Source organism: Macrosteles quadrilineatus, unplaced genomic scaffold, assembly GCF_028750875.1.
Source record: "Macrosteles quadrilineatus isolate MER2022 unplaced genomic scaffold, UCM_ALF_1.0 Scaffold_5__1_contigs__length_97177068, whole genome shotgun sequence".
In the NCBI taxonomy this organism is placed as follows: domain Eukaryota; kingdom Metazoa; phylum Arthropoda; class Insecta; order Hemiptera; family Cicadellidae; genus Macrosteles; species Macrosteles quadrilineatus.
Window position 1 is genome coordinate 28,157,347 of NW_026542598.1, and position 11,131 is coordinate 28,168,477.

The following is an 11,131-nucleotide window of genomic DNA, read 5'->3' on the forward strand; positions in this document are numbered from 1 at the left end:
CATAACTATTGATCAAAACTAAACTGTTGTTTGAAATAGTTCAACTTGATACTTTTTAAGATACGTTAGACATTATTTGTGCTACATTTATAACAATTAATTATAAGAGAGTCCGTGAAATTGGTATATTTGTGTTCATTCCATCATAGTTCTCGCTATTAATTTCACCTCGTAGCTAATACAAAAGTCTTGTTTACATAATTTGTAAGACTGTAGTAGTAGTAGTGGTAGTGGTAGTGTTCGTACGCCAAATTGTGAAGATAAGATTGTGATTGATATCTTGTCAATTTTTGAAGCCCTAACGGGCTAGCTATTATCATTGACTTTAACCTATTATGTACGCTGATTAAGATTAGTAATTGTAGTAGAAGTCATTATAGTTTCATATATGAACAGTCATAATTATTAGTAACGGAAGAGTTATTATGTTTTGCGGGGTGGCTGCACTGTGCACTGAGCCCTGAAGTGGGATGATTCGTCACGGCTCCTGCTTCTATGTCCAACAGCGATCGTAAGTGGTTCTATAATTACTGTCCACTTTTCTTGTGTTCTAACGTAACGGTTAGGTTACGACATTTTGGCGCAGTCGGTAATAAACCTTTTTATCATAGTTAGGGTAGTACGCGATAACAGTTGTTGTTTTAGTGCGTATTATAGTTGAGATGATTAAAAATGGCGAGTATTAGTGTTGGCAGGATTTCTGAATTTAATCCAAGTGAGGAGGACATTGTGCCCTATTTGTTGCGCCTGAAACATTTTTTCAAAGCGAACAATGTCAAGAAGGAGAACGAGGTGTCGGTTTTAATTACAGTTATTGGTCCCAGGGTTTTATCGATCCTATCCGAACGGGAAACAAAAAACACTGTATTTTGTCTCCAGAAACGACGAAATATGTCTGTTGACAGTCGGCAGACAGTCGGCCGACTTACTGGAGACATCGCTGGAGTCAAATGGCAACGCTACGGAGACAGTCGGCCGACAATGTTTCCACCACAAACAATATTTAACATTCAAAATCGCAGTCGACTGCTATCCACGAAATGAATTAAATTATAACAGTTGTTTTTAGTAAATATAAAACATAAGTTATCAAACCTATCAGACGAATATGCAACCAATAAAATATGTAAACATAATAAGGACAAATTAATGTGTAAATTTTATCCAAATGCTTAATTTATATCACCTACGTTTAATGTTTGCAGCTGCTTAGCTTAGTTTAACCATTGACTACAATGGTTTAACTAAATGGACTTCACCAAAATCTAACATAAAACTGTAGCGTCTGCAGATTGACAAGATCACAACTTAAATTAAACAAATCCTGAAACCCAAAATTAAATTATTTAAATTTGCAGACAGAAAATAGCAGCTTTGTATAAAATTAATCAATTATTGTTACACCACATACTACATATAAGGTACTGTACTACGTATTCAAGTTCCAGTTGCATCATACAGTATCTCTAACCACGATCTGCGCTACCGACGCCTTTTGGCGTACAAAATGGCGTCGGTAGCGCAGAACGTGGTTTCGTCAAAGCCAACAGATAGCACTGCAGTCGTTTTCCATCGTTATTGCTTTAGTTTTATCATAACTATTGATCAAAACTAAACTGTTGTTTGAAATAGTTCAACTTGATACTTTTTAAGATACGTTAGACATTATTTGTGCTACATTTATAACAATTAATTATAAGAGAGTCCGTGAAATTGGTATATTTGTGTTCATTCCATCATAGTTCTCGCTATTAATTTCACCTCGTAGCTAATACAAAAGTCTTGTTTACATAATTTGTAAGACTGTAGTAGTAGTAGTGGTAGTGGTAGTGTTCGTACGCCAAATTGTGAAGATAAGATTGTGATTGATATCTTGTCAATTTTTGAAGCCCTAACGGGCTAGCTATTATCATTGACTTTAACCTATTATGTACGCTGATTAAGATTAGTAATTGTAGTAGAAGTCATTATAGTTTCATATATGAACAGTCATAATTATTAGTAACGGAAGAGTTATTATGTTTTGCGGGGTGGCTGCACTGTGCACTGAGCCCTGAAGTGGGATGATTCGTCACGGCTCCTGCTTCTATGTCCAACAGCGATCGTAAGTGGTTCTATAATTACTGTCCACTTTTCTTGTGTTCTAACGTAACGGTTAGGTTACGACATTTTGGCGCAGTCGGTAATAAACCTTTTTATCATAGTTAGGGTAGTACGCGATAACAGTTGTTGTTTTAGTGCGTATTATAGTTGAGATGATTAAAAATGGCGAGTATTAGTGTTGGCAGGATTTCTGAATTTAATCCAAGTGAGGAGGACATTGTGCCCTATTTGTTGCGCCTGAAACATTTTTTCAAAGCGAACAATGTCAAGAAGGAGAACGAGGTGTCGGTTTTAATTACAGTTATTGGTCCCAGGGTTTTATCGGTCCTATCCGATTTATTATCACCGGTAGAGGTAGATTCTAAGACCTATGATGAACTTGCAGCGTTGTTGAAATTACATTATTCGCCCAAGAAGTTGGTTGTGGCGGAGCGATATGTATTCTACTCTCGTGTGCAAAAGCCGGGCGAAAGCATAGCGGAGTTTGTGGTTTCAATAAAACATTTGGCTAGTTCGTGCAAATTTGGTACCTTTTTGAAAGACGCTTTGAGGGACAAAGTGATTTCCGGCATTTCTAATGAAACTATCCGGCAGAAATTGTTGTCGGAGGAATTGGACTTTGACGAAGCTTATGCGTCAGCGCTCAGGCTGGAACAGGCCGAATCGCAGTCAAGCCTATTTGTGCAACCTCGTGGGGACATTGCGAAAATCAATGTGAAAAGTCAAAATAGGCCTAAAACTTTCGTGAATAGGAGTAGTGAAAATCAAAATTCTAGAAACTCTTGTTGGAGGTGTGGTTCTGCTGGTCATTGGCCTAGTGCGTGTGCGTTCGCCAGTTACAAGTGTCACGGTTGTCAGAGAGTAGGACATCTCAAGAAAGTGTGTAAAGCCAAGAAATCTTCTAGTTTCCATGGTAAAAAGTCGACACCTAGGATGGGGGTCCATCAAGTGGAGGAAGAGGTAGGCCTAGGCCTAGAAGTTCCAATGGCAGAGATAGGTCTGTACAACCTTAAATCAGGATCAGACAACGGCTATAAGGTAGGCCTAGTGGCTAATGATGTATATTTAGAAATGATTCTAGATACAGGCAGTGCCTTGACTATATGTCCTTCTGAGATATTTTATGAAAAATTTTCTAACCTCAAACTTAGGCCAGCAAATGTGAAACTTACTACTTATTCAGGTCATGATGTACCTGTTCTGGGACAAGTGAATGTCAATGTTAAATATAATAATCAGCAGGCGAGTTTGCCTTTGACAGTAGTTAGTTTAGAAAGTAAGAGTCAGCCGATTCTGTTGGGGCGAAACTGGTTAGGCCAGTTGAGGTTAGATTGGCAAAATGTGTTTTCATGTAAAGCCACTGTGGATCACAGTTCTGAATTGGACATTGCTAAATTGAAGAGTAAATTTAAGTCAGTTTTTCAGCCTGGAACGGGCGAAATTAAGGGTGTTAAGGCTCATATTGTCTTAAAGGAGGGGACAGTCCCTAAGTTTTGTAAGGCGAGACCAGTGCCTTTTGCGTTAAGGGAGAAAGTTGAGAGTGAGTTGGACCGCATGGTTCAAGAGGATGTTGCGTACAGAGTTACTAATTCACAGTGGAGCACTCCACTTGTGGTTGTCCCTAAGCCTAATGGTGTTAGGCTTTGTGCCGATTATAAGATTACTCTTAATCAGTGTATTGAAATGGAACATTATCCGCTTCCTCAGGCTCAAGATATTTTTGCAACTCTAGGCGGTTGCTCAGTATTTAGCTGCCTTGATCTTTCAAATGCGTATCAGCAATTGGCGGTAGCGGATGAATCGCAACATCTGTTGACCCTAGCTACCCATAAGGGTCTGTATCGTTTAAAAAGGCTACCATATGGTTTGTCTTCAGCTCCTGCAATTTTTCAGTCAGCCATCGACCAAATTTTAACAGGTCTTCCAGGAACGGTGGCGTACTTAGATGACGTCTTAGTAGCGGCTCGCTCTAAGGAAGAGGGGCTCGCCCGTCTGGCGCAAGTGCTGCAACGCCTTGATGAGTTTGGTGTTCGAGTAAACCAACAAAAGTGTAAGTTTTTGCAATCTTCAATAGAGTATTTAGGACATGTGATTACTCGAGATGGTCTCCGTCCACAAGAAAGTTTGTTAACTGCGCTGCGTAAAGCGCCTGAGCCTAGTACTAAGGAAGAGTTACGAGCCTATATTGGTCTAATAAATTATTATCATGCATTTATACCTAACCTGTCTGCTAGAATAAGCTGTTTTTATGACTTATTACATAAGGATCATCCATGGGTGTGGTCGGAGGTGTGTTCTAAGACTTTTCAGGAGAGTAAATCATGGGTGTTGGACTCAAGTTTGTTAGTTCACTATGATGTTAAAAAGCCCATAGTTCTGACGTGTGATGCGAGTCCCAGAGGGGTGGCTGCTGTTCTATCTCATCTTATCGATGGTCAGGAAAGGCCAATTGCCTTCGCATCGAAAACGCTAAGTTCCAGTGAACGGAATTATTCTCAGTTACATCGGGAGGCTCTGGCTTTGATCTTTGGAGTCAAAAAGTTTCATAAGTATATATATGGAAGACACTGTATTCTACAGACTGATCATCAGCCGTTGACGGCTATTTTTGGCTCTAAAAAGGGCGTTCCGAGTATGGCGGCAGCTAGGCTGCAGAGATGGGCCTTGATTCTATCAGCATATGATTTGGAGGTTAGGTACCGGAAGGGAGTGGATGTCCCTCACGCTGATGCGTTGTCTAGGTTACCCTTAGCAGAAGCGGAACCTATAGAGCTGGATGCTAATTTTGTTTCACATGTAGATATGTGTACAGAAGTGATGAACAATTTCTGTGTTGTCAAGGACATTGCACCTATTACTGCCTTGCATATAGGTAAAATGACGGATAAGGATCCGATTCTTTCGAAGGTCCGAGATTTTGTGATGTACGGCTGGACGAGCTCGGTTGAGCCGGAACTAGCTATTTTTCTAAGGAAGAAGGACGAGTTGTCCGTGGAACAAGGTTGTTTGCTGTGGGGTTCTCGTGTAGTGATTCCAAAGAAACTGTATTCATCTGTGCTTCAAATGTTGCATGATCAACACCCGGGAGTTACGCGCATGAAGATGCTGGCGAGAAGTTATGTCTGGTGGCCAGGCATGGAAAAGTCGATTGAGGATGTAGTGGCTGCTTGTTCTGCTTGTCAGTTAACTAGGAATTCGGTACCTAAAGTACCGTTGCAGCAATGGCCTACAACATCAACCCGATGGCAGAGGATACACATTGACTTTGCGGAGGATCCAGAGTCGAGACAGCAACTTTTAGTTTTGATTGACACATACTCTAAATGGTTAGAGGTATTTATCATGAGTTCCATGAATTCTTCCAAGGTTATTGAGAAACTCCGTACCTTGTTTTCATCTTATGGATTGCCTGTCGAACTGGTGTCGGACAACGGAAGATCTTTTACTAGTCAAGAGTTCAAAACCTTTTTGCATAACAACAATGTGAAGTTCACATTAACTCCCCCGTATCATGCGGCTTCAAATGGATCTGCGGAGAGAAGTGTTCAGGAGGTCAAGAAAAACCTTTTGCGTCAAGTGATTGAGGAACATCAGCGTTCTCAGCGTACCACTCTTCAAATGAAATTGGATAATTTCTTGTTTGCATACCGCAACACTCCAAATACAGTTACTGGCTTAACCCCTGCAGAAATGTTCCTGTCTTGGAAGCCTCGTACTCAGTTGGTTATGTTAAAACCCAATCTCCAGTCATCCATTGATCAAAAACACAGGGAACAAAAAGATGCAGCTGATAGGCTTAGGGGAAGAAGTAGATTTTTCTCAGAAGGTCAGGCAGTCTATGTCAAAACTGTCCGAAATGAAAAGATATCTTGGGTTCCTGGCAAAATAATTCTAAAGAGAAGTCCGGTCACCTATCTGGTGAGTGTTATTGGTGGAAAACCCCGATTTTGTCATGCGGATCACTTGAGAGCTCGGTATGCAGAAGAGGAGGAGATTTTTGTATCACCCAAGGATCCCGTTGTATCACCCCAAGTACCCAAGGATTCACCCCCGCCGGAGGATCGACCAACTAGTCCCATGATGATGTCACCTGTACCTAGGCCTACTACCAGTCCCAGGGAGAGCCTAGGGCAAGCCCAGCCTCAGCCAACTCCTGCGTCGCCGCTAGCACAGTGCAGCCCACCACCCTCGCTGAGGAAGTCTGCACGGACTGTGCGAAAGCCTCACAGGCTGGACTTGTAAAATTATTAATGAATAATGGGAAGAAGAAATTTTGGTTGCATTTTATTGAAAGTGAATTTATTTTATTTTGAAAGTTGAGTTAATTTTGAATTTATGATATTGACTTTTTTTATGGGGAAGACGAGTGTAGTAGAAGTCATTATAGTTTCATATATGAACAGTCATAATTATTAGTAACGGAAGAGTTATTATGTTTTGCGGGGTGGCTGCACTGTGCACTGAGCCCTGAAGTGGGATGATTCGTCACGGCTCCTGCTTCTATGTCCAACAGCGATCGTAAGTGGTTCTATAATTACTGTCCACTTTTCTTGTGTTCTAACGTAACGGTTAGGTTACGACAGTAATTTTTCTGTTGAATACAGAAATTAGAAATATTGATACCTAGTAAAACTGGTGGAAATACTCATTGTGAGCGATAGGCTGGCCAAACAATTGTCACGGCCCAGCACCTGTGTCAACAACAAAATGTGAGATTCAAAATAAAATTGTAGGCACATTTTAACAAAACCAGCCGTTTTTAAAGCATGCTTTGCGGGTCTAAAGTAGTATAGTCGAAGGTTTAGTAAAAAGCGTTTTTAGTCCCTAGGGAGTAAAAATCAGCTATCGTCATGTCAGTTTAAAATTTCGATTGTAAACAAAATTGCATGTTTAGATTGTAGTCAATTGTTGCCTTATTGTAAATAGTTCGACTTATCGATAGTAGCCTATAATGTTCTCAAACACAATCGTAATAAACTAAACGATTTAATCACTTACTATAAAATTATAAACAGCTGCTTGTTTCATTAGCATATTAAATTGGAAACGAGTTGGAAGTCGTTTTGAGAGGTTAAATGAAAACTATTTCAGTTTTGTAACATAGGTAGTTTTCACTACACTTAAATGTTTTTAGCCGTTTTACACTCGTATATTGGAGGCCGAAAGCTACTTATTGCTGTCTATGCCATCGGTGGGAGTAACTATGATATTTTATAGGGCAAATCACAAAAGTTGCAATAACTTTTGAAACGTAATTCTTACAGCGATTGGGGGTTGCAATATTTTGCTTAGGGACACTAACAGGCCAATTTTAATCAAAACCGATTTGTTTTTTAAATTTCAACTTTATTTATGGGTTTTTATGAACATAAGCTACAATAACTTTTAAATCTTAATTTGTACAGCAAATTGAGTTGTACAATATTGTTCAGCATGCAAAGAACTATAGCAAAACTACATTTTTATCAAGATCATTTCTAGGGTAATTAAAAAAAATCAATTTTTTACGTTTTGTAGGTTTTGTGGGAAAATCCCCATTAAAATAAAAGTTTCAAAATATGACAAAAACCTGGAGATACCATGGATTGGTATCTACACACCAAGTTTCATCAAAATATGGCTACGTGTGGTCTGACATCCACACATACACGCACACACACAGAAAGACATCACTTTGAAAACCACTTTGTTGGGTTCAGGGGGGGCCAAAACAGATATATCCGCTCAAACTCGAAAATGTTGATGAAAATAATACTTTTCTCCATATACTTAATTTCTCCGTATAGGGGGAGGAATTAAAATGTACATCAAACAATGTCAACTATCAAAGACAATTAGGTGCAAATACAAAGAAATTATTTTATTCTAAAACATTCGTTGAAATATTTAATACTGTTTTAAACTAGATATATGTTTTTTATTATAGTTAGAAGTAAGGGGCAGTTTATTTTTCGAGAGAATCTATAGATCTCTCTCAAGCACATGTTTGTTCGCCTAGAAAATAAAAAACCAATAAACTTATTTCTAAAGTTTTACTTACTTATGGGACACACTCTATAGCACTCTATAGCACAATATAATACCACCTGTGTAAAGACAAAGGTTATCCATTGGAGCAGGGAGTAGGAGGCCTAATCAGATATCCTTTGACAACATAGGATGGACCCAACAATCAAGCATAGTTGACCATTAGGTACATCAGGTATTGGATATAAAGGTACGATTGATGTATTTGTAGACCTGTGGCTTCAGCAGAATATAAGCTCAAGAATTAATTGTGCCCTTCATTAAATAATCTTGAATAATAAACGGCATTACTAAAATTTAAGCAATCAAATTAATTTTATTGTTTAAGTAGCTTCAAATTCATTAATCTGTTTGATCAAATCATGAAAGGAGTTAAAAATAAAATATTGAAATCTTGGTGTTGACACCTACTACATGATAAATATTAAAGTTTTTAGTTTTGCTATAACAGACGACTTAATTGTAACCCTATTTAACTATTTCCTGAAAAATTGGTAATGCATCTAAGATATAAATCGTGTTGGAAATAACATATTAAAAGAGCACATTTTAAGGCTAGCTGGTCAATTGCTCGATTCCAAGATATTACAACAAATATGAACAAATATACTCACTAAAACACACTTGTAGATTGAGATTGTTAAATGTTCAAAGTTACAGTAGGCTACACGTAGTCCTTTATTTGTGTGTTCACGCGGTTTATCTGTTTCCTGTTCATATATATTTTAGCGGGTTCACTACTCAATTAATTGAGCTAGTAGATTCCAAAAAGATACTTAAACACTATGTTTAACCAATCACAAGTTATTATTTCACAAATTATTGTTTTAATAATAGGTTGGTTTATCCGGGCACAGTGTTATCCGGCCAGGAGGCGTTCTACTGTAGATGAAAAATAAAATTTATATACTTTTCAGACAAATCTATTTATTCATACAGTGTCCAGAATGGATGTAATTTGAGTTTACAAAACTAGTCCCGACAAAATTATTTCCAGACACAATCGGTAATAGGAATTCAGCGAAACCGAAGGACAAAACAATGTGTAGAATCTGATTAAATTTTAAAATAATAAATCACATGTTTATTTTCGATCTAATTATAGAGATAAACTTCAGTCAATATGATTGTTCGCAAAAGTTTTTTACTCGAATAAACTACTGGTTTTCAGAGACATACAGGGTGTCCCGTAACTCTCTGGACATGCATATAGCGTTATTACTAAACACTTTTCACCATAAATACAGACGGAAAACTCAGGACTACTAACATACAAGGGCTAACCCACTAGCGCTCGCAAAGTGGTGCCAGCCCCCCTCCCCTCGCGGCGGGTGTGACGTAGCGGCGGGAGCTGTCCCGTACAACAGTGTATCTCATAACTGTGTTTGCACTTGCTCTGTCGTGAATTTTGTTCTAATAATCCAAATTTATGACTATATCAGTTTTTATAAAGTACTAGCTGGCCCGACAGACGTCGTCCTGTCCTATTGTGGTTTTATGTCACATGCTCGTTCATTTTCAAAATGAGCTCGTTCGCATGGCTCAATCACGTCCTGGTTGAAGTTCGTTCGCTACGCTCACTCACCTTTAGGTTGGAGCTCGTTCGCTGCGCTCACTTGCCTTCAGGTTAGCTCGTTCGCTACGCTAACTCGCCTCCAGGTTGAAGTTTGTTCGCTACGCTCACTCACCTTTTGGTTGCAAATTAGCTGTTCTCATAAATCAAAAATAAATATAGTGCTGCACCCTGTTGGTAAACCTATTAACTTTTTAATGCTATTGAACATCACAGAATCAAATTGTTTAGTTGCACCAGCTGTTAAGATTCTTTAATTCCATTTAAATATGAGTACTCATAAGGTTAACATGGGAAACTCCAGAGCCACTGGGGCGGAGCCCTATTGACGGATCTGCACCAAACTTCACACAAACCATCCTTGAATAATACTTAATAATGCCTGAAAGTTTCATTACAATCTGTCTAGCGGTTTTAGAGTCCATAAAGGACAAACATACAAATATACAAACATACATTGGATTTTATATATAGATAGATTTGTTAACAGCTACCTGTTATATACGATGATTATATACGAGGATATAATAATTTTTTAATAATACAATGGCAATACTGTCAAATAGGTGATATTCATAGAACTAGTGGAATTGTTATTAGATAGTTAACTAAGAAACAATTAGTAAATTGATCTGCCCTAACATTTTAACAGTAAATTGTGATGTGTAAATAAAATGCAATAACTATGGATTTGTAGCCTAAACTAAATAATCTGATTAGCTTAACTTAAAGTGATTCAAATTCTATGCCACACTCACCTCTGTTTCTTTTTATGAAATGAGTAAATAAAACACTATAAAACACACATACAGTTCACACAAATCACAAATAACATTTAATTATACACGTTTTTACTTAGACCTATTGTTTACAGGATTTTTTCCACTTTTCATTTTTCTTCTGGTTTTTCCTGTTGTCATAAATTTGCTGTTTTCTGTTTAGGTGTCTAATTCTGATAAAGGTTCGCAGTCTAGCGTACAATCTTAGAGCTTCTCGGCACACATTAGGAAATTTGTCCTTCAGGTGATTGAAAAATCGCTGGATAACTTCTTTATCTTTATCCAGTGAATCCCTGTGAAGTTTTGTAAACTCTGCTTCAAAACATCGTATGTACTGTTTCCATGAAACTGAGGGCTCAGTCAATCCTAAAAACGTAACAAACAATTAGACGTTTTTAATTAAATACAACATTAAACACCAGGAACGTTAGGTTAATTGAACGTTGTACAATAGATTTACAACTCAATAAAAAGTCAACTTTTCTTGTCAAAGGTGATGAGATGATATGTAGAAAGGAATTAATTGGCTTGGATATTAATCAGCTCATTTGTAAATATATAAAACACTTCCTCTTTTAATCTTTACTTTGTGATCGTACACGAAAGCTACTACAACGGGCTGTAATGGGAGAGGTTATTAGGCTATATA

The 11,131-nt window shown here is 38.0% G+C and overlaps 1 protein-coding gene across 1 annotated transcript; it reads left to right on the top strand.

Moving 5' to 3' along the window:
• Nucleotides 1-2,265: 2,265 nt before the first annotated feature.
• Nucleotides 2,266-6,345, top strand: LOC128995489 (uncharacterized protein K02A2.6-like). Its single transcript, XM_054420507.1, has one exon. It carries the CDS (start codon nt 2,266-2,268, stop codon nt 6,343-6,345), a length of 4,080 nt encoding a protein of 1,359 aa, XP_054276482.1.
• The last annotated feature ends 4,786 nt before the right edge of the window (nt 6,346-11,131 follow it).